This window comes from the organism of the source record quoted next, unplaced genomic scaffold (assembly GCF_019419815.1).
Source record: "Pyrus x bretschneideri cultivar Hongxiangsu unplaced genomic scaffold, Pyrus_bretschneideri_v1 Contig28, whole genome shotgun sequence".
Taxonomy (NCBI): Eukaryota; Viridiplantae; Streptophyta; class Magnoliopsida; order Rosales; family Rosaceae; genus Pyrus; species Pyrus x bretschneideri.
The window spans coordinates 1,229,313-1,256,855 of record NW_025999590.1 but is presented as its reverse complement, the minus strand read 5'-3'; the positions used below and the strand labels follow the sequence as shown (position 1 = coordinate 1,256,855).

General features: G+C 38.6%; 5 protein-coding genes, 1 non-coding gene and 1 pseudogene across 8 annotated transcripts; 5 read left to right on the top strand and 2 right to left on the bottom strand.

Moving 5' to 3' along the window:
* Window positions 1-1,585: 1,585 nt before the first annotated feature.
* On the bottom strand, window positions 1,586-10,778 carry LOC125479355 (protein CIA1-like). The gene is made up of 3 exons (XM_048588578.1): window positions 10,219-10,778; window positions 9,985-10,131; window positions 1,586-2,009 (listed from the first exon to the last, which is right to left on the bottom strand). The coding sequence occupies exons 1-3, from the start codon at window positions 10,348-10,350 to the stop codon at window positions 1,860-1,862; spliced, it is 429 nt and encodes a 142-aa protein (XP_048444535.1). The 5' UTR covers window positions 10,351-10,778; the 3' UTR covers window positions 1,586-1,859.
* LOC103927510 (aminopeptidase M1) lies at window positions 2,018-9,513 on the top strand. Its single transcript, XM_009336437.3, has 19 exons — window positions 2,018-2,586; window positions 2,961-3,106; window positions 3,216-3,318; window positions 3,780-3,969; window positions 4,056-4,149; window positions 5,992-6,145; window positions 6,263-6,367; window positions 6,445-6,561; window positions 6,773-6,886; window positions 7,000-7,182; window positions 7,352-7,670; window positions 7,749-7,870; window positions 7,948-8,045; window positions 8,173-8,350; window positions 8,437-8,551; window positions 8,635-8,702; window positions 8,811-8,885; window positions 9,004-9,081; window positions 9,188-9,513. Exons 1-19 carry the CDS (start codon window positions 2,371-2,373, stop codon window positions 9,371-9,373), a joined length of 2,661 nt encoding a protein of 886 aa, XP_009334712.2. The 5' UTR covers window positions 2,018-2,370; the 3' UTR covers window positions 9,374-9,513.
* On the top strand, window positions 3,442-3,560 carry LOC125479380. Its single transcript, XR_007259941.1, has one exon. It is a non-coding gene; the product is annotated as a 5S ribosomal RNA (ribosomal RNA).
* A 1,620-nt stretch (window positions 10,779-12,398) lies between the features above and the next one.
* Window positions 12,399-14,507, top strand: LOC103927508 (uncharacterized protein At4g33100). 2 transcript variants are annotated; one of them, XM_048588579.1, is made up of 4 exons: window positions 12,399-12,555; window positions 12,706-12,790; window positions 12,906-13,010; window positions 13,543-14,507. In XM_048588579.1, exons 1-3 carry the CDS (start codon window positions 12,455-12,457, stop codon window positions 12,984-12,986), a joined length of 267 nt encoding a protein of 88 aa, XP_048444536.1. In that variant the 5' UTR covers window positions 12,399-12,454; the 3' UTR covers window positions 12,987-13,010; window positions 13,543-14,507. The 2 variants fall into 2 exon arrangements, with proteins under 2 accessions (XP_048444536.1, XP_009334709.2); XM_009336434.3 differs by lacking the exon at window positions 13,543-14,507 and having other exon boundaries at window positions 12,906-13,336.
* Window positions 14,508-15,046: 539 nt separating this feature from the next.
* LOC103927507 (protein PLASTID MOVEMENT IMPAIRED 1-RELATED 1) lies at window positions 15,047-18,976 on the top strand. Its single transcript, XM_048588358.1, has 3 exons — window positions 15,047-15,270; window positions 15,454-17,727; window positions 17,819-18,976. Exons 2-3 carry the CDS (start codon window positions 15,464-15,466, stop codon window positions 18,867-18,869), a joined length of 3,315 nt encoding a protein of 1,104 aa, XP_048444315.1. The 5' UTR covers window positions 15,047-15,270; window positions 15,454-15,463; the 3' UTR covers window positions 18,870-18,976.
* Window positions 18,977-19,564: 588 nt separating this feature from the next.
* LOC103927505 (probable WRKY transcription factor 50) lies at window positions 19,565-21,089 on the bottom strand. Of its 2 annotated transcripts, none has more exons than XM_048588547.1 (3): window positions 20,609-21,089; window positions 20,291-20,435; window positions 19,565-20,051 (listed from the first exon to the last, which is right to left on the bottom strand). In XM_048588547.1, exons 1-3 carry the CDS (start codon window positions 20,832-20,834, stop codon window positions 19,931-19,933), a joined length of 492 nt encoding a protein of 163 aa, XP_048444504.1. In that variant the 5' UTR covers window positions 20,835-21,089; the 3' UTR covers window positions 19,565-19,930. The 2 variants fall into 2 exon arrangements, with proteins under 2 accessions (XP_048444504.1, XP_009334707.2); XM_009336432.3 differs by having other exon boundaries at window positions 19,588-20,051; window positions 20,615-21,086.
* A 3,090-nt stretch (window positions 21,090-24,179) lies between these two features.
* LOC103927501 lies at window positions 24,180-26,570 on the top strand (annotated as a pseudogene).
* Window positions 26,571-27,543: the final 973 nt, after the last annotated feature.

The following is a 27,543-nucleotide window of genomic DNA, read 5'->3' as shown; positions in this document are numbered from 1 at the left end:
TTGCAACATCAAATTATCGTCCTTATATTCTACAAAATATATTTTTTGGCACAAAATCTCTTATAAAGAATCAAAAAACAACATAAAACCTAAATAACTATTTATCTAAACCGTGGTTCGAATTAGGAGGATGCCCACCTTCGCGCAATTGGTGGCTGGCTGTGGTTGGACACGCTCTAAAATCACCTCATGCATACTCCTCAGTCCTCATGAGTTGGAATTTCATATGGATTGTAATTTTATTTTGAATTTTTGCATTGGAAACTGGTTAACGTCAAAAACCAAGGCTATATTAAGCCCCCGTCAAGGAGAAAGGTGTCAAGACCAATTTCTTTGACCAGGCTAGACTAATGGATATACCTAATCCAGTGCTCAACTTACCAGGGCAGTTGAACACAACTCACTTAGATGCCTCAGACTTCATTGTGGAAAGAGGGAGTGAAGTGTACCAGTCCGATTGAATCATTTATGTTTGATGTATTTTTATTCTGAACTTGTAGTTTAAAACTCGCATTTCAATTCAATAAAAGTGATATTTCAATTTCCTTTTATTATGAATAAATTGTTTTTTAACTATGATTCCATTTACTCAGAAAGCATAGATAAAAATTGTGGTTATTCTCAAAATATGAGAAATGGCAGAGATATGTGTCTTGCAGACAGCGCAACCACGCATACAATACTTCGTGATCGAAGGTATTTCTCAAGCTTAATGCTTACAAAAGTAAGGGTAACAACAATATCAGAGCAATTATATGTAATTGAAGGCTCAGGGTAAGCTCAGATTATGTTACCAAATGGAACAATATTGTTCATACAAAATGCGTTGTATACTACTCGATCTACTCGAAATTTGTTGAGTTTCAAAGACATACGTTTAAATGGATACCACATTGGAACAAAAAATGCAGAAAATGTGGAGTATTTATGCGTTACCTCTAATGATACCCAAAAGTGTATATTGGAGAAGTTGCGAGATTTGTTGAGTGGATTATATTATACATACATAAAGACAGTTGAACCATATATTGTCATGATCCAAAAGTTCATTATTCAAAGGTTTCCATACTTTGGCATGACCTTCTGGGCCATCCAGGATCCACCATGATGCGTAGTATCATTACCATCTCTAATGGACATCCATTATTGAGCACACACATTGCTATCTTAAATGATAACCCTTGCAAAGCTTGTTCTCAAGGGAAGTTGGTAATAGCTCGCACTGTTCCTCATGTCTATACTCAAAATGGTTTAGTAGAATCATTGATCAAGCAGATTTAGTTAATAGCTCGCACTCTACTCATGAAAACAAAATTGCCAGTTTCTGCATGGGGACATGCCATCTTGCATGTTGCATCATTGATTCAATTGAGACATATAGCCAACCACCAATACTTCTCAGTAAAACTCGTGTTTGGTTATCAGCCAAACATTTCACATTTACGAGTTTTTTTTTATTGTGTTGTTTATGTGTCTATTGCACCGCCATTTTAACGAGTCAATCGAAGACTTGTGACCATCCAAAGAGGAGTGTTGTAAAATAGTGTATGTCCACTCAAATAATTAAATAATGAGCAAGTTGCCCTTCCACTGTCTGCCAAAGCTTTCTTCCTACGATTGCTATTTTCTATATAAATACAAACCTCACACAACACCAAAGTAGAGAGACCTACGGCAGAGAAAGAGGAAGGAAGAGGAAGAAAGAAAGAAAGAGAGGAAAAAGAGAGGAGAAAATAGTGAGACTTATCTTTGCAATCTTAATCATTCACATAGTGCCGTGCACCAACCCATAACCTTCCATTTTTATTTATTTATTTATTCATTTTTTCTTTTCTTTTCTATATGGTGTGGATGCATCATCAGAAACCTTTGTCCTTTTCTCCTTTTGTGTCAGCATCATGCACCAAAATTCCACCTTTCCAATCCTTTTTCATACGATGCTTGAAACACCATTCCATAATCCCTCCTTCCTTTATGTCTCTACCAGTCTCCCAGGGCCAGCTGGGTTCCTGTAGAGGTCACACATAACCAATTCAATCCAAAAGGTTCTAACGAATTTACGAAAATGATCATAACGGCACGTTTTGATGAGTTGAGGAATTTAATGATAATAAACTTTTAGTTGATGGATGATTGCTCCAACTAAGTTAAAATTAAAGGATTGTTACTACAATTAGTCGATCATTTCATTATGTGTCAAGAGATATTTGCTAAATTAATTGCGGATCATATTGTCAAAAAATGAAGTCCAGACCGTACGTTGCAAGCTGTAAAATGGCGACAATTGATGAGTCCCAGTAGCACACTTCCGAAATCTGAACTCGATCAACTCTCGCGCAGCTCGCAAGTATCACACTCGTCGTCGCTGCTATGGAGCAGTTTAAAGGCCAGCCCCGGCTTCCGAAATTCGCCGTCCCGAAACGATACGACGTAAGGCTGATGCCAGACCTCGTCGCCTGCAAATTCGGCGGCTCCGTCGACATCGACCTCGATATCGTCGCCGATACCAAATTCATCGTTCTCAACGCCGCCGAGCTCTCCGTCAATGCGGGCTCCGTTTCTTTCGCTCACGGCGGCTCGTCCAAGGTAATCGATGCGCATTTGATTTTCAAATTTGTAGAACTGACTGAAAAAAGAAGTAGAATGGAGAGTGAGGTGTTTGGCTGATGAAAATTTTCATTCTTTTTATGTCGATTTGTTAATTAATACTCGATTAGTAAGTCTAAGTTCAATTAATCAATCGTTGATTAGTTTTAATTTTGGTTTAATTACTGCTCTGTTCATGATTTGTGGGCAAGTGAATGGATTGGAATTGATAAGATGATTGTAACGTTGCCAACTTTACTGCCTTGTTTGGCTGCACGGATAACGTAGGAAATGGAAAGATTATTTGGAATTCATTTAGTGCGTTGTTTGGCTACTTGTGTCTTTACTGAATGAGTAAATGAATGTTTGAGCAGGTTTTCAAGCCTTCGAAGGCCGAGACGTTTGAAGACGATGGAATTTTGGTTTTGGAGTTTGGAGAGATGCTTCCGATTGGGTCTGGAGTTTTGGTTATTGAATTTGAAGGAATTTTGAATGACAAGATGAAGGGTTTCTACAGAAGGTAGCTTTTGAATGCAGGAACTTTTGCGCAGTCCATCTTCGATTGTTCGTTCAGTATTATCATGTCCCAATGGTATAGATATGTCTAAGATTTGATTTGTTTTGTGCAGTACATATGAGCACAATGGTGAGAAGAAAAATATGGCAGTTACGCAGTTTGAACCCGTTGATGCCAGGCGGTGCTTTCCGTGTTGGGATGAACCTGCTTGCAAGGTTACTGTCTCTCTCTCTCTCACACACACACAGTTGACTTAAGATATTGATTTTCATTGCAGGAGGAGGGGGAAGGTGTCAGGTAGTCGATAGCCGGCACTCCTATCTTACATCGAATCCTTGGGATGCGATCATACCAACTCACATGTATCGGATCCCATATGAACTCCAAAGTTAAGCGAGTTTGGGCGAGAATATTACTAGGATGGGTGACCTGCTAGGAAGTCCTTGTGTTGCATCCCTACAGCCGACCCCACCTAGTGGGAAAAGGCTTAGAAGAAGAAGATCAAGTGATTTTGTTTACACCATTCTGGATATACATTGTTATAAATGCATTTTTGAGACTAGGTAAAAAGAGATCTATTGTTTAAGGTGGTAGTAAAGATGAGAAATCAATCTTCCCATTCTGGTTAAATTGTTCAAATATAGAGTTTATGACTTGCTGGCTATTTGTTTGGCAGGCTACATTCAAGATTACACTTGATGGTGTTCCGTCTGAACTAGTAGCCCTTTCTAACATGCCGATTCAAGAAGAAAAATTGAATGGACATCTGAAGACAGTTTCATATGTGGAAACACCAATTATGTCTACATATTTGGTGGCCATTGTTGTCGGATTGTTTGATTACGTTGAAGATCATACTTCAGATGGTAAACTCCTACACAATATCCTTAGTTTCATGTGTATGTCAGTGCAACCTTTTTTCTTGATGATGTCACATTTGATGTCGTTACAGGGGTCAAAGTGCGGGTATATTGTCAAGTTGGTAAGGCAGACCAGGGAAAGTTTGCTTTGCACGTTGCTGTCAAGACACTTGAATTGTGCACAGAGTATGTGTAAAAGTTACTAATCATTCATAATCAAGTTGGCAATTGCACTTGATGCATGTCATGGACTAATGTAGCAGTTTCTCTAATAGGGTCCCAAGAAAAATTGTTTGGAGGATTCTAGAGAAGAAAAAAGTAGTGTAGCATATATCTAAGCAATAAAGGATATGCATGGAGGAGCAAGGACTGCAGTAAGAACTCATGAAGGAGAAAATGAAAGCTTTCCCATAACCATAGGGTTACACCAAGGTTCAGCTTTAAGTCCTTACCTTTTTGTGTTGATAATGGATGAGCTTACAGGACATTTTCAAGATGATATCACTTGGTGTATGCTTTTCGAAGATAATATAGTACTGATAGATGAAACGCATGAGGGAGTGAATGCAAAGCTTAACCTTTGGCGTGAAGAGTTGGAATCTAAAAGTCTTCGTCTAACGTCAAAGACAGAGTATAGGGATTGCAAGTTAAGATAAAGTGGGGGTCCAGATGAGATAGGGTGAGGGTTGGAAATCAGGAAGTACCAAAGAGTGAATGCTTTTGTTATCTTGGATCAATCTTGTAAAATAATGAAGAATTAAATGAAGATCTCAACCATAGAATACAAATTGGACAGATAAAGTGGAAGAGTGCAGTGTGTGTGTTGTGCGATCGTCGTATGCCACTAAAGCTCAAGAGAAAATGTTATAGGATGACAATATGGTCAACAATGCTCTATGGCACGGAGTGTTGGGCTGTCAAAAAGCAACACGTGCAAAAAATGAGTAGTGAAGATGTGAATGCTTCATTAGATATGTGGGCACACAAAGAATGATATGAGTAAGAACAAGGATATCCAAGGTAAAGTAGTAGTGGCCGCAATTGAAGATAAGATAAGAGAAAATCAATGTATTAAAAGACGGAGTCATTTCATAGATAGCCTCGTCTAGGCATGAGGCGTGAGGCGAAAGCCTCACGCAACCTGTATAACTTAATATATATTGCATATATAATTATACATATAGTATAATACTTTGGATATAAACGCTAAGTGGAGCTATTATAGGGAATTTAAAATGAAATAAAGATTCAGTGGAGCAATTATTATAGGGTATTTAAAGGAAATAATGGCTGAGTGAGTAGTTGTAGGAAATTTCAAGAGAAATAAATCTTGGCTAATCAAAATTCTAGGTGGCAGAATCTGAATGGGCTATTAATAAAAAACAAAAACATAAAAAAAAGTTAAGAGTTAAGACTTTGCCACTAGGATTTGGAGAGAGAAAATTTCTTTCTTCTTTCTTGAAACTAGAACGGCACAAAGAGGAATGGCAGAAACAGAGGAACGGCAGAAATAGACCTGGAATTGGAATGAAAAAAAGGCCCAACTGAACACCTGGGCGCGCCTCTGTCACCAAGGCCCCTCGACACTTCATTACGCCTACCCTCACAAAACAGAGGCGAAAACCCAGCAGCCCCGCCTCCAAGGGCGCCTAGGCACGCCCCGAGGCTAGTTTTTTAGAACAATGGAAAATCGTTTAAAGTGGTTTGAACACGTGAACCGAAGATAAAAGAAACTTTAAGAAAAGATATGTTGTACCTGGAGCTAGTGAAAGACGACTATGAAACGGAGCTTCAAGGCAAAAGGGGTGGAGGAAGATTTAGGAAGACTTGAAAAGAAACTTTAAGAAAAGATATGTTGTACTTGGAGCTAATGAAAGACTTGTCGCAAAACCGAGCGTAGTGGCATTCTAGGATTCAATTCATACAGCCGATCCCACTTAGTGGGATAAGGATAAGACTTGGTTGTTGTTGTAATTATGCTGCATAACATTCCATTTAATATGAAATCATTGATGATAAGTTCTGCAGATATTTTGCTGTGCCATACCCGTTGCCCAAATTGGATATGGTTGCAATACCTGATTTTTCTTTCGGCGCTATGGAGAATTATGGTTTAGTTACATACCGAGAAATAGTTTTGCTTTTTGATGAACAACATTCTGCAGCTGCCAACAAGCAAAGAGTAAAATGCGCATCCTGACTGTTACTGCTTTCAGAATTATCTTGGTTAATATGGTAGGGAGGTATAGTTTTAGCACTCAGTGATACGTTTAATCACTTTATTTGGTTTTGGTAAAAGGTTACAATTGCCGTGGCACATGAATTGGCACACCAGTGGTTTGGCAATCTTGTAACAAAGGAATGGTGGACACATTTATGGCTGAATGAGGGATTTGCAACATGGGTATCACTTCATATCATTGTTATACTTGTTAGTTTCCATGCTTTTGTGCTTATAACTAAGTAGTTTAATGTCATTAGGTGAGCTATTTAGCTACTGATAGCTTATTCCCAGAGTGGAAAATATGGACTCAGTTTCTTGATGAAGTCACTGCTGGTCTTAAGCTGGATGGGCTTGAAGAATCTCACCCCATTGAGGTACTTATTCGTGCAGTTGGTCTTTCTTGGGTTTCATTTTAATTTTAATTTCCTTAAGTTTGCTGTTTCCTGGCATCGAATCTGGATCATCTGCACAGAAGGCTTTAAATAGTAATATTCACCATTATAGTTTTCAAGGCGTTATTATTGGAGAGTATTAGTGTGTACAAGTCTCTCTGGTATTTATGGTTTAATCTGTTCTTTTTGGCAGGTGGAGATCAATCATGCTGCTGAGATTGATGAAATACTTGATGCAATAAGTTATAAAAAAGGTGCTGCTGTTATTCGGATGCTACAAAGCTATCTAGGTGCTGAAGTCTTCCAGGTATGTCCTTTGATTTGTCAACTAGTGTGCTTGAAGGTTGAAGGAACTATCTTATTTTCTATGATATAAAAAAGTTAGACAGTTAATTGCATGCCACTTTTTAATGCATCCAGAGGTCACTTGCTTCATATATCAAAAAGCATGCTTACTCAAATGCAAAGACAGAAGATTTGTGGGCTGCCCTTGAGGAGGGATCTGGTGAATCTGTAAACAAACTAATGAGTTCATGGACACAGCAGAAGGGTTACCCGGTTATTTCTGTCAAAGTCAAAGATCAAAAACTGGAGTTTAATCAGGTTTCCTTATGTTTGCTTCTTTCAAAGTTGTTTGGTTATCAAATAAAATTCTGAAAGATCCTCTCAAGCTCTAATGCACATATAAGCTGTTAAGTCATTTGTTTAGGTTTTATTCCACGGTACAAGGACACGAACAAAGAGATCTAATAAGTTAATTAATGTATGGCAGACACAATTCTACTCAAGCGGTTCCCAAGGCGATGGGCAATGGATTGTGCCGATCACATTATCCTGTGGCTCGTATGATGCACGCAAGAATTTCCTACTACAAGCGAAGTCTGAAACTCTTGACATAAAGGAATTTCTGGGTTGCTCAGTGGGAAAGGCTGGATGTGGAGGCACAAGCAACAAAGACAATGCTTTATGCAGTTGGATAAAAGTCAATGTGGATCAGACTGGTTTTTACAGAGTGAAATATGAGGATGAACTTGCAGCTGCGCTTAGAAACGCTATCGAAAAGAAGCAATTGTCTGAAACTGACAGATTTGGTAATCATCATTTCGTATGCATGCTTGTTTTTCTCTTTGATAGTGAAAGTTTTCACCAATTTTTTTTTCCTTTCACAGGCATTTTGGATGATTCCTTTGCCCTATCAATGGCCCGCAAGCAGTCTTTTGCTTCATTGCTTACCTTGTTGAGTGCATACAGAGAGGAACTTGACTATATCGTGCTGTCAAATTTGATTACTGTAATGATCGCCCCTACATTGTGTTTATGTTACTGCATTGATGACCTTGGCCTGATTCTGGTCCTCATGTTTCACAGATAAGTTATAATCTGGCGAGAATTGCAGTCGATGCTGTACCTGGATTACTGGATCACATTAAACAATTCTTTATTGGACTTTTCCAGTATTCTGCAGAGTAAGCTTGTTTTTTTCTTAACAACTCAAATGCCTACGTAGATAAACTATCAGGACACAAGATTTGCTTCTGTCTTTTTCTTTAATTTTGTTAAAAGTTTATCATTTATGATGGAATTTCTTTACAGGAGGCTTGGTTGGCAGCCTAAACCCGGCGAAAGCCATTTAGATGCAATGTTGAGAGGAGAAATTTTGACTGCACTTGCTGTTTTTGGTCATGACCTGACGTTAGATGAAGCAAGTAGGCGTTTTCATGCCTTTATAGAAGACAGAAACACACCCCTCCTCCCCCCAGACGTTAGAAAGGTTGCTTTGACGTAAATCATTAATTACACATACCTAATTAAACTTTTAAGTTCATCGTTGATGTTAATTATGAACTACTGTTGCAGGCAGCATATGTGGCTGTAATGCAAAGAACAAGCGTATCTGACCGATCAGGCTATGAATCTCTTGTTATACTCTACAGAGAGAGTGATCTAAGCCAGGAAAAAACCCGCATTCTAGGTAAACATAAGTAATTAGTAAAATAATGCTGAACATATGAGGCTGTTAGATTGTAGCAGTAATCGATGTGTCTGTGCCTGTAGGTTCTTTAGCGTCTTGTCCCGATCCCAATATTACACTGGAAGTTCTCCACTTTATATTGACTCCTGAGGTATTTCAGATTTTCTTTCTCTTAATTGGAGGTTGAAGTTTTACTTACAAGTAATAATTTTGAGAATCTCAAAGCTTGATATGCTGATTTTAATGCCCATCTACGTAGGTTCGCAGTCAGGATGCTGTATTTGGACTTACTGTTAGTAATGAAGGTCGGGAAACAGCATGGACGTGGATGAAGGTAACTCTCACTAGTTTACGACATGCTACGAAATGTTTCCCACTTTCATGGATTTTTTCTTTCTTTTTCCACTTTTGCTGCTATGATTCATTTTTCCATTTGGATTATCCGAAACCAGGATAACTGGGAGCACATCTCAAAGACCTGGGGGTCTGGATTACTAATTCCTCGCTTTGTCAGTGAAATTGTTTCACCGGTTCGTTCTTTCTTTCTCTTGGAACTTTCGTTCTTATGCTCGAGGTCTTTTGCTGTGCAACTTAGATTTCTAATACCTCGTTATTTCCTTCTACCTTCCTCTGCAGTTTGCTTCATTTGACAAGGTTAAGGAAGTAGATGAGTTCTTCAAAGCACATCCAAACCCGAAGATAACTAGAACAGTGAAGCAGAGCATTGAGCGGGTGCAAATCAACGCCAAATGGGTTCAGAGTGTTCAGAGCGAGAGAAACCTTGCCGATGTCGCGACGGAGTTGGCATACGGGAAATACTAGGATTCCATGTTTGGCTGCATCTGTTTTATAACGAAGATTATGGACTGGTTTGGTATTGGTGTGCTTTACAAAAAACTGCTTCTGCTGTGCTATGAGAATAAGCAGTTGTAAAATAAAGCAGAAAGTGTTTGGTAAATTTATTTGTAAAAGTGCTTTTGGAAAAACAAAACAATATTATACTGCTTGGTAAACTTTTATGTAAAGTAACTATGATGGTGAGAAATAATAAAAAATGATAAAATACTAGATGTGCCATAAATTTAATTTTCTTAACAAATAAAAGTGAACTATTAAAGTTATTGAGCAGGGATTGGATTTGCTTGGTTTCTCATGTTTAACGTGAGAAGAATAGAGTGGCTAATGATATGGCAGATTTAGGCCATAAGTTTGACATTGTTCTTCATGTTTTTTATGAGTCTCCTTCTCTTGTGAATAGGTTTGATCTTTGAGGATGCTGTTAGGTTTCCTCGTACCCGCTTTGTTAATAGTTAGTTGTTTTTCTTGGGTTTTTTGAACCCTAATTTTACCTTAAAAAAAAAAAAAAAAAAGTTGAACTACTAAATATTCTTTTACCAATTTATGTAAAGCAAGATTCTTTCACTATTGCATACCTCTAGACTGACAACACATTCGTAATCGCCTCCAACATTTTCCCAAATTGCAGTGGTGGCATCGAATCTTGCAGTGGCCAATAAATTCCCAGATGGGGACCAAGCGCACGATCGGACGGTTCTGGTGTGCGTTTCATCCAGAACTGCCTGCAACCCATAAAAACTCCATTAAGAACCGACCCATTTAACAAAAAATGGAAATATTAAATAAAATTAAATGAAATGATGGGTTACCTTACAGTCCCAAGAAGAAGTGGAGGGGTTTTGTTCCCAAATACAAACGGTCTTATCGCCGCTGCAGGAAGAGAAGGGAAGGAAAGGGGGATTCCGGCGACACCAGTGGCTGGATTCCAGGCGAGGCTCCATACCCTATCGGTGTGGCCCTGTAGCGTCCGAATCTCACGCAGCTCTTTTGCTAACTCCATGGCCAAGTGAGGCTGTGAGCTTTGAGGAGTCGACGACCGCGAGGCAGAGGATTTGACTGTGTGAATGCTCTCCTGCATTTGTTGCACTACTATAAAAAAAAACTGGAGTAAGTTCAAAGATTAAGCTGTGAATGAAGTTTGAGGTTGGGGATTGGGTTTGGGGCGACGAGTTGGGAGTGAACGAATGAGACGGGAGGGAGACAACCAGTGAGACGACAGAGCAAGGAAGACGCGAGAGGTGAGGGTAGGATTGGCATTTGCAAACTTTCATTAAACATTACTGTTCATCGTGTTTCTAAGATAAAAAACCGGTTTTTAAAAGCAGCAAATGGCTGCTTCCACTTTTCAACTGTTTTTTGCAGCAATTTTGAAAATAAGTGCTTTGTCGTTAAGTTATCAAACATAATATTGAACTCAATTTTTTTTCATCCTTGCTTTTAAAAAAGTTTAAGCAGTACCAAACTGGTACTGTGTCTAGGACTATTTCCAAACTTATGTAACTTGAACTTGCCAAAACAAAGAATAAAGAGACATAAATAATTGTACTAGTATTCTCTCAAGACAAATGCAACCATTACTTGAATCTCATGTGATCTTTTTACAAGATGGGGACTGATAACACCACGGACCGATGTTACGATCATATGAACAAGTTACTTCGCTTGATTGCCGTATATTTTCTGAACTAAATATCTTCCTTTGTCATCTCTGGTTTATCTTTTTTGGAAGAAGATTGTCTGTTTCTATTGTCTATCCCGCCAAACAATATTTCTACTCTAAACTACATTAAGAAGGGAGCGAGTAGGGATGACAATTCTAATCGTTAAACCTGTTAACCGTGGGTAATCGTTCGAATGGATTGGATTTGGATATGCTAATTCAGGTATGGTTTGGATATGGGAAAAAACCGTTAATTTTATTCGGTTATAGTTTTGGATATGGTTATAGGGGTTCCCAATCCATATCCGTACCCGAATCCGATCCGAATATTATATATATATATATTTGATATATATTATATTTTATTCAATTATGCCTTTTGAAGTCTTGGAATCTTGCCCACAACGTGTTCAATTATTCCTATCCCTATAGTACTAATTCATTATGCATGCATTAAACCTTATACCATCTTTATTATGCACCAAACATCATACATGGGGCATACGAACAACCTCATCAATTCAATACTCTTATTGTTATACTCAACCAAATTAATTCATTGAATCATTTTATATATCAATTATCAAATGTTCCAAGTTTATTAAATTCATCTCTCTTCAAGAGTCTCACTATCAAGAAATTGGTGCATGTTGTAAGCTCAATAGGTAATCTTTCATTCTTTTTCATGTTATTTGATTCATGCAAATTATCAATTAGCGTCAGTTTTTTAGTTTATTACATATGTTATGAGCCCATAGAATTATGCAAAATTAAATCAATAATTGTCTTCTTGTTTGTTGTCATATATTTAGTTTATCTTTCATTCGTATTTGTTTTTGTCCTCTTTTTCTTTTTTATTGGACCAATTTATCATATTGGCTTATCATGAACAACTTCAAATATATATTGTTATGTTTTTTGTAATTGGATGTGGCTATTTAATGGCAAAATTAGTATCTACTAAAATTTATAGTGTGTCAATTGGATGAATATATATATTTTTTTTGACGAAGATGGATATAACCGATAACTGATTGAAAATCCGTTACCCGGTGTATATGATTATGGATAATCCCCGATGGTTATTTTGTGGTTATGGATATGATTAATTTTCATGGTTATGAGGATGGATATAACATTTCCGTCCCCAAATCGAACCGTTGCCATCCCTAGGAGGGAGAGTTTGAACTTGGAAAACTGATTATAGATAATTTTCATTTACAAGGCCCGTTAATAGGAGGTCTAGCCCAGTCAACATTTCCCCTTCCTTCTTAAACGGCCCAATATCTACCCGAGAAATATATAAACCGGCCCAAAACACTTCATCAGAGAGTGAAAAACTCGGACTTCGCCCCCCCCCCCGCCTCTGAACCGGTTCGCGACACATGGGGATCATCGCCGATTCACAGAACAAGAAGAAACCTTCTTCTTCTTCCACTTCTCCCTGTGCAAAACTCAGAGACGCCTACCACAATTGCTTCACCAGGTCCTCTCTGCACAAAATTAGTTTCCATTATTGCCCTTAAACCCTAATCTCTCTCCTCTCTCTCCTCTCTCTCTCCTCTCTCTCCTCTCTCTTCAAAATCCATTTTTCGTTTTCTGAAAAGGGTATAATGGGTATTGTATTTGTTTGCAGATGGTACTCGGAGAAGTTTGTGAAGAGCCAATGGGACAAGGAGGATTGCGTTTCAGAATGGCAGAAATACAAGGCCTGCCTCGCCGTGCGTTTCCAAATCTTACCCTTCTTCTAAATGTTCATCCAAATCACAATTAATAATTTTATATAAATATTTTAATTATTTTATTTTCTGGGTTTTTAAATTTGTTTTTGCGCAGGAACATTTGGAAGATAAGCAGCTGAGTCGCTTCTTAGAGGCTGAAGGCAATGTGAACTCCACCACCGCTGACGGTGGCTAACGAAAACCGGCAGCGGCGGAGATGTTAATGCCGGTCTAGGTTGGGAGTTTTTTTTGTTAGTCTGAGAATGAATTAGAGAAATACTTCTTAGTCAAAATGGTTTCTGTTTAGTATAACACCTCACTTTGGTCGCCTTCGATAGAAGTGGTCATTTGTACAATGTCAATCATTTTGGTTATTTTATGAAAAATATCCGGTATTTTTATCTAATCAGCCCCTCCACTTCTTCTCAAGACCATTTGGTCAAAAAAACCTTGAGAAATCGAAAACTGAGAATATCGAGTTGGGTTCGAACTGTGTAACATTGGGCATCAACATTCTGTGAAATTGTACGTTTTTGGTTAGTTTTCTGTTGGAGTTTTGTGTGATCAACCAGCAAAACTGGTTGATAATTTGAAGGGTTTATACTTTTTACAATTTCTCAACGGTCACATTATTTGAACAGCAAACATGCACTTTGATTTTTGGCATTGCTGATTGCTTTTACACTTCATTTTCCATTGGCATTGCTTCGTACGCGAACAGAGCTTTGATTGCTTCGTTTCTTCGTGAATAGGAAATGAACAACCATCGACTCTTCTCCTTGGTTGTACGCGAACAGAGCTTTGGCTGCTTCATTGCTTCGTACGCAAACAGAGCTTTGGCATTGCCACCGAAATGAAGAATGTAGGCCAATATACTGTCCATTTCACGGCTGAATCCATGATTGATTTTATGGAGCAGGAAGCCTCTGTTTCAAACGTGCTGATATCACCGATGACATCTCTACATTCTGCAGCTCTAGATCCGTACACACCGTAACAAAAATAACTTGAATCAATATCGCGGCACATAGTCCAGCAACTCAATCTGGTAAAGAATTAATCGCTTACGCACAGGCATTGCTTCTCTATGGAAGCTTTTTGTGTCGTCGAGCTGCAGATCCCGGTAACTTTGCAGTTGCTTTATCTCTGTGCAATGCACAATGACAAAGATTCCCAGCCACACCCAACATCAAGAACAGTGTGACCATCTTTTATCCGTGACCTTTCACAGTAGAGCTCCAACACTGCTTTGAGTTCTCACGCAAGTGTGAATCCTGGAAAACATTTAAAGTGTTGTCTGCAAGAATCCTATGATTGGTGCTTCTTGTAATAAGCAATTCAAGTTCTTTTAGAATCCAAAAATATTTCAATAGCGTTTTCAGTCATGATCACGGCTATCTTATATTTACATGGTTTTGACGGAAAGATAACTAGAAAGTCCAACTTTTGAGCTCATCTATGCCCACCAAGGTGGACCGGACCCAAGTAGAAATAAAGGCCGAAGTATGATTTTGGTCATCTAGTAATTTAAGTTATGTACTTTTATTAGTTGACGTAATCAAGGATAATGTCTTGGTCTATTTGGTATTTTAACATCCTTAAAAAGATTGATTCATGCAAGTGGCTTTCTACTGCAATGGTATAGAAGATGTTGTTCTTACACCACGGCGAGGATTCAAACCCCTAATTTCTTCCTTAATCTAACAAATCTATCTTTTAATCAAAAAAAAAAAAAAAAAAGATTGATTTATAATTACACATGTTTTGCTAAGAACAAAATTAACCATACTACGAAACTTTAAATTGCTACGTTTGAAACTACAAGGATAAGTAAAATCTTAGTTAAAATATAAGGTTAAAATTATTATGGTAGTGATCTTGACGCTCTTGTTTTTTACCCAAATAATGTTAGGGAAGTTATATTTTTAAATCATATTGATGTACTCACACGTGACGGATGATGGATACAACTAACGTTCAATCAGATAGATCCATTAACTGACGAGAGATATATACGTCACTTAACACGTCATCTGATAAGCCAATGTGATATAAAAATACAGCCTCTCTAACATTAATCTTTCGCAATAATTTTTTTGTTTCTCTCTCCTAAATTTCATTAGTTAAAAGAGATAGTAGGCACAGAAAAGAAAACGAAAGTCGGAAAATCATTATTTTTTAGACGAAAGCATAGTTATCGTTCACGAAATACAATGACCATTATAACCTCGCCAAACTGGTACTAGAACGACTCTCTAATCACTCCACCGTCCAACACACAGAAGACAAAACTTCTATTTTCAATCGCCTTTAAAATTCGTCACGGTGAAGTTTTTCCCGGAGAATCTTCACACGATTCCCGAGAAAATACCCAAAACCAACCACACGGCTCGCTCGACCAAGACATCCATCTGCACGGTGTTCATCGGCTGAGACCCCGAGCGACGTTCCTCCGGCCAAGAGACGCCCGGTCCTTGCTGGTACTGTACATTTGCAGTTTTTTTTCATATTGTCAGAATTTCTCTTTCGATTAATCAGTTCCAGTGTTTGGATTGTTATTCAAAATCATCTGTAGGGGGTTTTAGAGAAAAGTTGAATTATTTACAAGTTTCCATGGTGGGTTTGGTTGGATATGGTCTAATTAGATTAATTTGTATGCAAAGATAAAGTATCATGTTGCAGAAAACTGAGAGTAGGGAGGATTACAGTGGTGGGAATTCCAACAATGTTGAGTTGTTGCGTGACATTGAAGAACTAAGCAAAGCCCTTTACTTTCATAAATCCCCACCGAAGGTTTTGCTTTCCTCTTCTGATGGAAGATCCAAATCTGCTGGGAAAACCCGTTTTTTGGATTCAAACCCGAGATTTGTTGGGGAAGATTTGTTGCACAAGGACAAGAAATCGTCTTCGGTGTGGAATTGGAAGAAGCCCTTGAAGGCTCTCAGTCATATCGGGAATCGGAAATTTAGTTGTTGTTTTTACCTTCATGTGCATTCTGTTGAAGGGTTGCCTCTGAGTTTTAATAATCTTAGTGTATGTGTGCATTGGAAGAGGAAGGGTGAGGTGCTGCAGACTCAGTGTTCGAAGGTTGTGGAAGGCGTAGCTGAATTTGATGAAACTTTGATGCATAGGTGTTCTGTGTATGGAAGTAGAAATGGCCCGAACCATTCGGTTAAGTATGAGGAGAAGCTGTCGTTGATCTACGTTTCTTTGAGTGGGGTCCCAGGGCTTGACATCGGGAAACACTGGGTTGATCTTACGAGGCTGTTACCACTTACTTTTGAGGAGTTGGAGGGGGAAAAGAGTGGTAAATGGACAACAAGCTTTAACCTTTCAGGCAAGGCTAGAGGTGCTAATCTAAATGTTAGTTTGGGATTTCTGGTGATGCAGGATAAGTTAATTAATGTGAGGGCTAAACCAAATGTTCCTGAGCTTCTGAACACAGGGTCAAGGAGGTCAAGTTCGTTGGACGGTGGAGCTACAATGCTTCGCCCAGTTGGGAGTTTGCCACGTAGTGTAACTCCCAAGCCTGCCTTCTCATCTCAGTCTCTTGATTTGAAGATTTGTCGCGAAGTACTGCTGAATGGAGGGTTGGAGCTCTCCAAGTCAATTAATTTCTTGTGTCAGACACTTGATGAGACGAGATTGAGTAGTGTAACAGAGTCAGATTGTGAACATGTGCCGCCACTTGAACCTAAAACTGATATAGACTTTTCGTTTGCTAAAGGAATTGAAGAATATGAGGATGATGACGATACTGAATTTACCATTGTAGAAGTGGGGACAGAAATGTCTGAGATGGAAGAGTTAAAATCTGATCAAGTTCCCGGTCATGCTAATGATGAGTCAGAAGCAGTTGAAATTATCAATGTGGATGAGATCATTAATGGTTATGACATAGACCTCGAGGAGAAGACTATGGTTATTCCAAAGGAAGCCCATGGTAGTTATGTGGACGAGGTTGTGGTGGATGACCGCAAACATGAACATGATAATGTATGCACCCAGGGATTGGCCATGGATGAGGTGGAGTCTGCAACTCACATGCTCTTGATTTCAGAATCAGCAGATTTGGATCGTCCATTTTCTTCGGGAGAGTTTCTTGAGGAAAGGAACCACACGGAACTTAAGTTGACTTACAAATCAAGTAAAACAGGTAAAAAATCACTTAGTTTGGACGATGTAACTGAATCCGTGTCAAGTGATTTCTTAAACATCCTTGGTATGGACTGTAGCATGAGTTCTGATAGTGATGCCGAGTCTCCTAGAGAACGTCTTTTAAGAGAGTTTGAAAAAGAGGCTCTGGGTTCGGGAAACTTGTTTTTTGATTTTGATTGGAAGGAAGAGCAGCCCGAAATTGGATCCTCTGTTTCACCAGGTTCTGATTCTGGAGATTGCTTTGAGAATTCTGATTTGTCATTGATCATTGAAGCCGCTGAAGAAGAGCACAAGAAAGAAAGTGAGCTATTAAGAAGAAGGAAGGCCAAAATTCTTGAAGGCTTGGAGACTGAAGCTTTGATGCGAGAATGGGGATTAAATGAAAAGGACTTTCGGAATTCTCCTCGTACCTTCTCTGGTGGATTCGGCAGTCCAATTGAGCTCCCCCTTGAAGAGCCACTCCTACCTCCACTCGGAGAAGGCTTTGGTCCTTATGTTCGGTTGAAGGGTGGAGGCATTTTGCAGTCTATGAATCCTTCACTTTTCAGAAATGCTAAAAACGGTGGGAACTTGGTGATTCATATTTCTAATCCCATTGTTATACCAGCAGTAATGGGTTTTGATGCTATCCAGATAGTGCAGCATCTGGCAATGGTTGGAGATACGCTGCATGAGTGTGTGAGTAAACTAATGCCTTTGGAAGATATTACCGGGAAGACAATACAACAAGTAGCCTGGGAGGCAGCGGCTGCAGCGCGTAACATAGTGGTGTCTGAGAGGTTTGTGAGCACAACAATTACATTGATATCTGAAGTATTGTGATTTCAAATATTTCTCTATTTGTTGGCTTAATTCTCCTCCTTGTTTCAGGTTTGAGCAGATTTTATATCATGGGAGGCAGGATGAAGGATTTCCTTCTAGTTGGAGTTGTCATAACCTGAGTTCTGCCGAATTGGGATGTAGTGAGATGGGGTCGGACTACGTATCTCTAGAGTATCTTGCCCCTTTGGCAATGGGAAAAATTGAAGCTCTTGCAGTGGAAGGGTTAAGAATCCAGTCCCGCATGTCAAGCGGGGAGGCACCTCCAAGTATATATCCTCAGTCTGGAGGTTTGCAACTATGCGGTTTTGGAGACCGTGTTGTTGATGCTGAGGGATTAATTGCTCTGTCTTTACCATTGGACGAGTGGCTGAGGCTAGATGCTAAAATCATTAGTGATGAAGATCACAGCAGAGAGCGATTGTTGAAAATCCTTGCTGCCCATCATGCCAAGTACACAGATTTGGTTGATAGAAATTTGACACAAGAAACGAACTGCGGTGGTTTATCCGGTAGGAACTGTGGACTTTTGGGGGACAACCTCACAATTGCTCTCATGGTGCAGCTTAGAGATCCCTTTCGAAACCATGAACCAGTGGGTGTTCCAATGATTGCTCTAATTCAAGTGGAGAGAGTTTTGGCCAATTTAATGCCAGAGGTGTCAAGTGTGCTGTTAAACGATAGCAAAGAGAACGAACACGATGAGTCAGTCTTTGACGAGATTGGGGACATGAGAAAAGGGGAGACAAATGAAGGAGACGAAGGATGCAATCCTCAGTTTAAAATCATCGACGTCCATCTTGCAGGAGTGGATGCTGCGCCTGGAAGCAGGCGGCTTTGGGGTACCACAACCCAACTGCATTCTGGCTCCCGATGGTTGCTTGGCGCTGGCATGGGTAAGACCGCTAGTTTTCCAGTCTCGAACTCCAAAGCCATTGTAAGATCATCCACACCAGTGTCAGCAAAACATCAAAGGGATTTTCTATGGAGCATTTCCTCTGATTTTCAAGGAACAGGAGCTACCTGGAAGGATTTGATAGCTCCACATGTTCGAAACCCGAATGTTATATTTCCGAATGAAAGCATCAAACCACACACGTAAATCTGTAACATGTAGATGTGCTTTCCTTGTACAGATTCTTTTGTTTGTAGAGCGAGAATAGAGATGTTAAGCTACTGGTTATTATGTGAATTATAGATTCTGTTGCATTATACTTCACACAAAACCGATTCATGTGCATTGATTTATTTTTATACAAACGATATTTTACTTTTTAACAAATCTCAAGTGGGTGCGGAATTTGAACCTGGGTGCCTAAGGAATTATATCCACTCTAGCCCAAGTAATTATGCCCATTTGTGCCGCAGACTGTTAGTTTGGTTTTGGTTAGGAGAAAGTTTCATGTCATTTCCCTCTTCAGCTAAATACCATGGAATTGAGGCTGTTTTAAGTACTTACTCGAACAAAAATTCTTGAGTGCGCCGGATTACTTTGCATATACCAGGTGTTTTAACCGTTAAATCTATATATATATATATATATGTATATATGTATGTATATTTAAACAAAGATTTAATGGTTAAAACACCCATAGTATCTCATAAAGTCTTCTTACTAGAAACATCTAATGCTTTTCTGATGTCCATGACATAACTTAGGACAAAATGTCCGTTCTTCATTTAAGGAAAGAACATTGATGTGATGTATATAACATTAACATCTAACACATCGATGTCAAAATGTATCGACATGCTAAAGGAACAGAATCCGTCATCTGACAAAGAACATACGTTTTGCATAGAAAACTTATTGTCGATTACATTAGTTTATATATATATATATATATATATATATACACATATATATATATATATATCTTCCATAACAGATATAGCAGTCTTTGTTCAAATCAATAGATGAACAAAAATTTGGAGGAAAAAAACCTCCTAGTGCTTAAAGTGTTGTTGAAATGCAGGTCACATGATTAAAGCGTTAACCAAATAAGACTGCACGTAACACACGAGATAAACTCTCGTTTCAAACCCTAAACTCAAACAACCAACCAAGTCTTGTCCCATTATGTGGGGTCAACAAAAGGGTGATCCAAGCCAACGAAGCTTCCCGCTTTGCAAAGACCCCAAACTCCAAAAAATGCTCAAAAATTAGAGGCCTGGATGATTATGGACTCCATCATAAGTTGTAATTACAAACCTTGGATCCTCCCTATCTCTCTCAACTCTTTTTTTCACGTGGCACCCTCCAATTGAACACTTGTAGTAATTTCTGCAATCAAACATAACATCATCAGATTAAAAACATCTAAACATGGCTAAACGTTATCGTATATGTGGGTCAGGCAAGTTGGGCAGATCAGTGTACCCGCCGCCTTACAGGTGAGTTTGAATCCTCTCCAATAGATTAGGATAGTTTAGAGGATCGTTTGTAACTTTGTATATGAAAAGGAACAGATCTGTATTCGATTCGGTTAATCGTGCTCTTACTTTGTATATGTTTTCTTTTACCTTGGATTAGGGCTGCTTTTCACCATCTTTTTACCATACTTCCTCCACCTGAACCCATCATCCAATATTTCAACCTCTGATTTTGTTTTGAATGCAACTCTGTCTCCAGCTTCCTGCCTCTTCCGGCTGCTTCCATTCTCTCCTCCTAACACACACACACACAAAAGATAAATAAAAAAGGTGACCCCAAGCCAACAAAACTCTCAGCTTTGCGAAGGTCGGGAAGGGAACGTCTAGAAATATGCATTAGAAAAAAAAAAAAAATATATATATATATATATATATATAATATATGTGTGTGCGCATAAGTATTTATACGCTTACTGCTGGTAGACCCTCCAGGTTGGCTGCTTCTTGCACCAGACTCACCAACTTCATTCGCTCGAAAACCCGAATTCTGGACAGAAAACTCCGAACCTACGAAACTCGGATCCTCATCCAGCCACTTGCGGATCATCAAGTACTCCGAAAACTCAAAATTCAAGTTGCTGGAAAAGTCATTAGTCTCAGGTGACTCCACTAACCTGAAGTTGCCACCAGACATTAAGGTACTGTAAAGTATGGCCAGACTGAACGTTGATCACGACCTAAATATATGATATCTCCATCTCAAAAGGAGGAGGGTTTCTTCGTGACCTTCCTTGTCAATGAAGCGAAGCTTCAAAGCTGATGCTTAGGACTGCCACAGACAGTGACAGACATACTGTTATTATGAAATAAAAGAAAGTTCTATGGTGCCTTGAAGTTATGTTTCAAAGTTTTTAATCATTATATCTTCGTCATTATATTTTGAACCGAACCGAACATCTAACAGCTTAAAAATAATAGAGCATAAAATATCCCGAAATATATTAGAAAATATTTGAAATCCAGATGTAAGATGCAGATGGTTGTAGAAAATGCCAAAGGAGGACTTGTGGGAAGACTTTGTACCTTGAAAGGTCTCCCGCTCGTGGTTAGACCAAGCCCAATCCCTTCACATTTGACAAATAAATATTAAAGTCATTAATAATACAAGTCAATTGTGTGGTGATTTTGATACGTTGATTCAATGCACCACTCAAAATCTTGGAGCTGAGATGAGATGGGTATGTGTTGAAGTCATTGAGCTAACGTCGTTAAGTACTATTTTTACGTTGACAATTGAGAGATTCTTATGTTTGGACGCTCGTATAACGGTATAAGGCACCTTATATAAAAAAGCAATAGACGAGGAAGTGAGAATGCGTGAGAAGCAATTTTGCTCATAATCACTTAAAACAAAAGTGTTTTTATTAAGATTATTGACTCATCCTCACAGTGATTATCACGTGATCTGAACATCTAAACTAAAAAATTTCTCCTCACTTCGCTCATGATTTTTGAAAATGCTTATGTAAGAAGTAGTCTTACTCAAACGTTGCCATAAAAACGTTTTCAATTGTTTGAAAGCCCAAAAGCGCAAGAGTTGGTTGACATTTTATGTCGCATGTTCCATAATCATATAACCAAATAACACCACAACACATGATGCACAAGCAAAGAGCTGAGAAACTTCGCATTTTATGTTCCACTTGTTTCATCTGTTTGTTTAATTTCAGTTATACTAAAATGTGAAAAGCATAACCCTGTCCTTACGTTGATGTTGCTTCTGTGATTTGGAGTGCACATGGTCTCTGTACAAACCGTAATTTAAGGAGTGAAGCAAGAACTTGAGATGAAAGGGCTTGACCAAATAATACTGGCGTAATTGGTACTGCCTTACCAATCAAGTCCCATTAAAAGGAGAAATTCTCAGGTCTGAACGACAAGTTCACGTGACCACCCGCCCAAGGACACTAAGTTGAGCTAGTCATGAGTGAATGCGGTTGAAATAAGAGGTTGGGGATGATTCGGGTGCTTTTGTGTCTAGGTCAGGATGATCGCTTAAATTGATCATCTAGATCCAAGAAATTGACATATGACATATTTGCACTTTTTACCATACCTTAAGAGAGAAAGATGAACACGTCAAATCCGCCGATAATGTCGACGAGATATGGTTAGACCATTTCGTCTCGGTGCATCAAATTTATGTTCAAAGTCGATGGCAGAAGGCATCAAAATTAGGATTAGGACAAGCCGGCAGCCCACTTAGGAAAAGATTGACTTAGGAATTGTGTGGGTAACTTCCTTCCAGAGGCCATTGTCAAAGGGTTTATAACAAAGGTCTACGAAAGCCTTGCTGCCATATTATCATGCTGTCAATGTCAAGTTCGGTAGCTAAGCAATAACTTTGAAAGATTAATTCTTATTGGTGTTTTTATACAAGTTAAGCAAAACTTTTGACACCAATTTGTTTCTTAAAAAAGTTAATATATGGCAAGATATGATGGAACTAATCACAAATTGACAAATTGAAACCCAGCTTAAAAAGAGAGCTATTAGACCCATCCAGTATCTTATTTCTTTATCCACATTATAATCTCACCACTATAAAAAGTTAAAAAATTGAAATGTCATTTCCTCTCTCACTATTATTTCTAAAATAACCTCTAATATACCATTTCTCCACCGACTATTATTCCTAAAAATTTGAATGTTAATTCCTCAACAATGAAGACTCCTCCGATGATAATCTGCCAGTAAGTGAATGATCCTCCAAATACTTTGTTGATGTGTGATTATGCACTATAATAACTATCATTGATATCCAATCATCATCAGTTGCTAGCTTCTTACCTTTTATTGGAAAGAGCATCTACACTTTTTCTTTCTATCCTCATCCTTTATGGCTTTTTTTGCTAATTCAGCATACATGTTTTAAACGTCTTCTTATATTTAAAAAAAATATATAATTACATTGAGATGCAAAACTACATAATTGAATGACGTATAAATTATCAAGTACATATTCAAAGCACAGGGAACAAGTATACAATGATTGTTCATCCAAGTATCTAACAAGTTTCTTACAAAATAGAATTTATCTATTTTTTGTCTAATGGAGAGTCGCAACCTAGGCGGGCTTGGCCAGCACCTAGACAAGTTTATGCGCCCTTTCTTACTTCGTAAACTCCTAGAGATTAATCGTGACAGTGGTTAGCTGCCTAGTGCCTAGCGGAGCTTAAACTACACTAGGCGGTTACTGGGCTAAGTTAGGCTGGGACTTTGAGAGAACACTTTCTATAACTAACAGAGTAGTTCAAACTTCAAAGGTACATAATTTCCACACAATTCACAAATGCAATCAAATTCATACCTGAGACACCAGAGACAACCTCGGTGGCATTAATATTCTGAAACCGAATGCCGGCTTCATGGGCAATGGCATGAGCCAACGTCGTCTTCCCGCACCCTGGCGGACCCGACAGCAGAATCCCCTAAACAGGCTTGCCTCCGAACCACCGATGCAGTTTCCTATGTTGCAGCATCCTTATTCAAAAAAAAAATTGTGTTGATAATGTATCAACGTTATGCCAGTAGTCTATTAATACTGTGTTGACAATGTGTTAATATTGATTTGATAATATGTTAATCCCATAAATATTTTCGTTGTAGATGATTAACAGAGATTGCATTTTTTTTTTTTTAATGCGAAAAGAAAGTAACCAGAGAATTCATGCTAATCCAGCTCGAGAGGCTATCGGGAGCTGAAGCATATGTTAAATTAGGGTGAGGTTTACTATTCTAGTCTACAGGATAAATGAAATCTTGAATATCGACTGTCGTGTGAGTCTAGACTAATGTGTAATTGAGACTATAAGTAATTCATTACTCGTTAAGATAACATGATTCAAGCTTGTTTATGTATACGTGCTTGTTATAAGTAGATGTAGATGTGAAAGTGCCCAAGGAGCCGCCCTTAAATACATTATTAGAGGCCTTGGCGATAAAGGGACCAGCTGATGGTTTCGTCACAACAAACAATTGTGAAAGAACCAGTGAGCCCAATTTTCCTAGATTTTATTACAAGTGTACCCTTTCTAATCAGCGATGTCGTTTGTGGAAGGGTTGCATATATGCAGTGCTTTCTTGCCGCCCCTCTCTGTGCGTGCTCTTACCATGAGCGATGGCGCGCCTAAAGCACAAAAGGGCCCCGCCGCCTGCAGCAGCCGACAAGTCGGAAAATTGGCGTCGTTTAAACATGGAGAGGTCGGCTTACTTCTCCAGGAGGGAGGCGGCGAACTGTGAATTTGAATACGTACACGTGAGTTCATCGGCAGCTGGTGATGCGGAGAAGTATCTCATGCGTCGCCAAGAAGCTCTGCAGTCCGCTCTGGCTGGCCTTTTGGTGAAGAAATAAGTGAAGAAAGTTGAAGACTTGATAACTCATCATGAAATTCCTGGTGTGTGATTTTACAGTGTTATTAGTTTCATCTTGTTGTTCCAGCTCTTCAGTTTTATACTAATAGCGTGAAAGTTGTGGAAACAAAGTACTTTGCTTTGCAATTTTCAGTTCATAACATCCAAGGGAAATTTAAACTGTTAGGATGTGGATCGGTATTGCCCTTTTGGACACTAATTTCTGGTTGCAGATGGTTCAATACCTCGTTATATTCGAGTAAATACTCTGAAAATAGATGTTGTCACCGCCTTACTTGAATTAGAGAAGCAATTTAAGGTATTTTCTCGGGCTTTATCATTAAAGTTTTTGTTAGAATTATGTTCAAATTCGTGTAGTGTGTCACACGTTAGAAATTGAGAATTTTAACGAAAAACTCATGATACTGTTTACTTTAACGAAAAACCATATTTTTATACTAAAAGTCAATCCTGGTACTATTCACTTTACCTTTATTTTATTCTTATCGATAAAACTCAAAGTTTTCAAGTTCTTTTCATTAATTTTTCTTTAGAAATTTGGAGGTAATGTTGCGGTGGAGTGGGTGAAACATCAGACTAGGCTATCTCTACCGAAGTAAACATGTGGAACCGCAACTAGGATGTTTCCTGTCAGTTGTTGGTAACCTAATAACAAGTGATTGCGTTGTAGAGACCAAAATTCAAACATTGAATTGTATGTTTTGTGATGTGTCCGCCTTCTGTAGTTCCTTCATCTTGTTACTAAGACGCATTTTTTTTTTTTTACTTTTGGATTTCTTCAATAGGTTCAAAAGGATGACTTGGTACCTGATTTGTTGATTCTTCCGCCGGGTAGTGATCTTCGTGATCATCCTCTAATAATGGATGGAAGTATTTTTATGCAAGTAAGAATTATCATGATATTTGCTGTTAGTACTTTCCTTGTAAAATTTCAACTCATGATATTTGCTATTAGTACTTTCCTTGTAAAATTTCAACCAACCTTGATGTGGCCTTATGACAACGATGGCTTTGTGATGTAGAAAAATTGTCTAAACCGTGAAGGATCCATTTATCTTTCATCCGTTAGTAATTTTGCACTTCGGTTGCTGTTATTATTCTGCATAATATATTGAAGTTTCGATTTTGAGATTGTACAACAGTTTACGCCACATTTAAAATCTGATTTCCTTTGAAGGTTCTTGATGCGAGCTTGGCTCCTGGAAACAAAACTGTACACCCTGCAGCTCTAATGAGAGGAAAAAGGGAAATGTCATAACATGTGAGCTGAATGAAGAAAGGGTCCGACGTTCAAAAGAGACGATCGGACTTTCTGGTACTTCTAGTATCCTTCTTCCTTAGTCTTTTTGTTTACTTTCTGTTTATTCTCTTTTTCCTTGTTGAAAATAGTGGAACTACCGCAATCTAACGAGGAATGCCAGTCTCTGATCATATCTTTGCTCTCGTAACATATTGATAAGCCATTTGACTTCACCTGGACTTAGATATTAAGGTTGTGCATGGAGTTTTCTTAGACTTAAACCCTGAAGATCCTCACTATTCCAAGGTTAGACGACTTGACTTCCGGACCGTTGTTACCTTTCTCCTCTTGGTTGCAGACTTGCGTTTTACAATGCTTCAAATATGTTCCTTTCATGCTTACAACAAAAATCTGTTGTGTTTGACTCATATACTTATGAGTTGGCAACAATTTTGATAGTGTAACTTTCTGAATGCTACAAGGAAATGGCAGCAGCCATTTGTGACTTTGTGTTTGGCTTTCGGTTTTGGCATGGAAATCTTGTTTCAAGAGAAGACATGGTGACTGCCACAAGCAAAGTTGGAAGTAAGCAAGTCTTGACTTTGTACTTGCATGCAATTGTGCATGCTTTATTTTCTATGCATTAAATGGAAAATGGAGAAAAAGTTGTACTCTATAGGCTAGGCATAGAAAAGGGTGTTGAATATGCCATGTGAACTTCAGATTTTCTTGGTCTTGGTTGTTGGCATAATTGTTGGTGCATGACTATAAGTGAAGGAAATAGTTATGCATTGTGTGAGCATCCGGCGGAGAACACAAAGGAGAGAAAATAGAGAGTGAGAGTGAGAAGCTCTTGGAGTAGAGTGAGAGTGAGGCTCTTGGGAAAATTCTGTGAGTATACAAGGGATTGGGGTTTGGGTTATGTCGATTTAACTCAAGTGTATCTTGTACTAGTTATTCTCATAGTGCATAGCAATATCTCTCTGGGGACGTACGCAGGATTTTGCCAAACCTCGTAATTCTCTCGGTGTCTTTATTTCTTGTAATTTAAATTGTTCAACTGTGGATTTGTATTTTGGTGAGGTTGTAACCTGAATCTCGTTTCTGCACTGACGAACGGGCCAAAGCATAACAAAATCAACGTTGCAGGTCCGTGCCATTCTTTTAGAGCATTCCTGCTCTGGATCTGGGACTGCTTCTGCAAGATTAGATCATTTGCTCCCATCTTCTGCTCCAGCTACCTTTTGGATAGCTTTTTGTAATTGCTGATAATGCAAGGAAGTTTATTTAGAACGCTACTTGTATTGGGGTGATGAGCGCATATTTTATCATTTATTGTACTCCGAAAACTACAATTTCTTAGATGCAATTTTGGATTTAAATGAAAGAAATGACATGTTTTGGTGTTTTTAAGGTTAGATTAATGATATGGAAAATTATGCTATTTTTCTGTGATTTTCATGTTAGTCTGGTGGTGTCTAATCATGTCTGCTAAAACGGTGTTTAGATGACTATTTGTATTTTCCATTTGTTAGTCTACTTTGACATATCCCAGTTAGGTCCCGCGTAGACTCATTTCCTATTATTCAATTTTTAAGAAGGTTCCTTATTGCACACTAAAAGGATGACCATCACGTGACCGCTTCAACAAAACAAATGCCCTTATCCTCATATTTGCACCGACAGAAGAAATGGTTGTTTTTCTCTCCCAATTTCCAGGAGCAAGCCG

What these genes read in the sequence shown, in the direction of transcription:
- LOC103927510 (XM_009336437.3), top strand. Translation starts at nt 2,371, where the DNA reads ATGGAGCAGTTTAAAGGCCAGCCCCGGCTTCCGAAATTCGCCGTCCCG. An exon ending in ATGAGGGATTTGCAACATGG is followed by an intron (nt 6,368 to 6,444) that starts GTATCACTTCAT and finishes TAATGTCATTAG; the next exon opens with GTGAGCTATTTAGCTACTGA. An exon ending in AAGAATCTCACCCCATTGAG is followed by an intron (nt 6,562 to 6,772) that starts GTACTTATTCGT and finishes TCTTTTTGGCAG; the next exon opens with GTGGAGATCAATCATGCTGC.
- LOC125479355 (XM_048588578.1), bottom strand. Translation starts at nt 10,350, where the DNA reads ATGGAGCCTCGCCTGGAATCCAGCCACTGGTGTCGCCGGAATCCCCCT. An exon ending in CTTCTTCTTGGGACTGTAAG is followed by an intron (nt 10,132 to 10,218) that starts GTAACCCATCAT and finishes TATGGGTTGCAG; the next exon opens with GCAGTTCTGGATGAAACGCA. An exon ending in AATGTGTTGTCAGTCTAGAG is followed by an intron (nt 2,010 to 9,984) that starts GTATGCAATAGT and finishes TGACCTCTACAG; the next exon opens with GAACCCAGCTGGCCCTGGGA.
- LOC103927508 (XM_048588579.1), top strand. Translation starts at nt 12,455, where the DNA reads ATGGGGATCATCGCCGATTCACAGAACAAGAAGAAACCTTCTTCTTCT. An exon ending in TACCACAATTGCTTCACCAG is followed by an intron (nt 12,556 to 12,705) that starts GTCCTCTCTGCA and finishes ATTTGTTTGCAG; the next exon opens with ATGGTACTCGGAGAAGTTTG. An exon ending in AATACAAGGCCTGCCTCGCC is followed by an intron (nt 12,791 to 12,905) that starts GTGCGTTTCCAA and finishes GTTTTTGCGCAG; the next exon opens with GAACATTTGGAAGATAAGCA.
- LOC103927507 (XM_048588358.1), top strand. Translation starts at nt 15,464, where the DNA reads ATGTTGCAGAAAACTGAGAGTAGGGAGGATTACAGTGGTGGGAATTCC. An exon ending in AACATAGTGGTGTCTGAGAG is followed by an intron (nt 17,728 to 17,818) that starts GTTTGTGAGCAC and finishes TCCTTGTTTCAG; the next exon opens with GTTTGAGCAGATTTTATATC.
- LOC103927505 (XM_048588547.1), bottom strand. Translation starts at nt 20,834, where the DNA reads ATGTCTGGTGGCAACTTCAGGTTAGTGGAGTCACCTGAGACTAATGAC. An exon ending in AGGGTCTACCAGCAGTAAGC is followed by an intron (nt 20,436 to 20,608) that starts GTATAAATACTT and finishes TGTGTGTGTTAG; the next exon opens with GAGGAGAGAATGGAAGCAGC. An exon ending in AAAAGCAGCCCTAATCCAAG is followed by an intron (nt 20,052 to 20,290) that starts GTAAAAGAAAAC and finishes GTTTGATTGCAG; the next exon opens with AAATTACTACAAGTGTTCAA.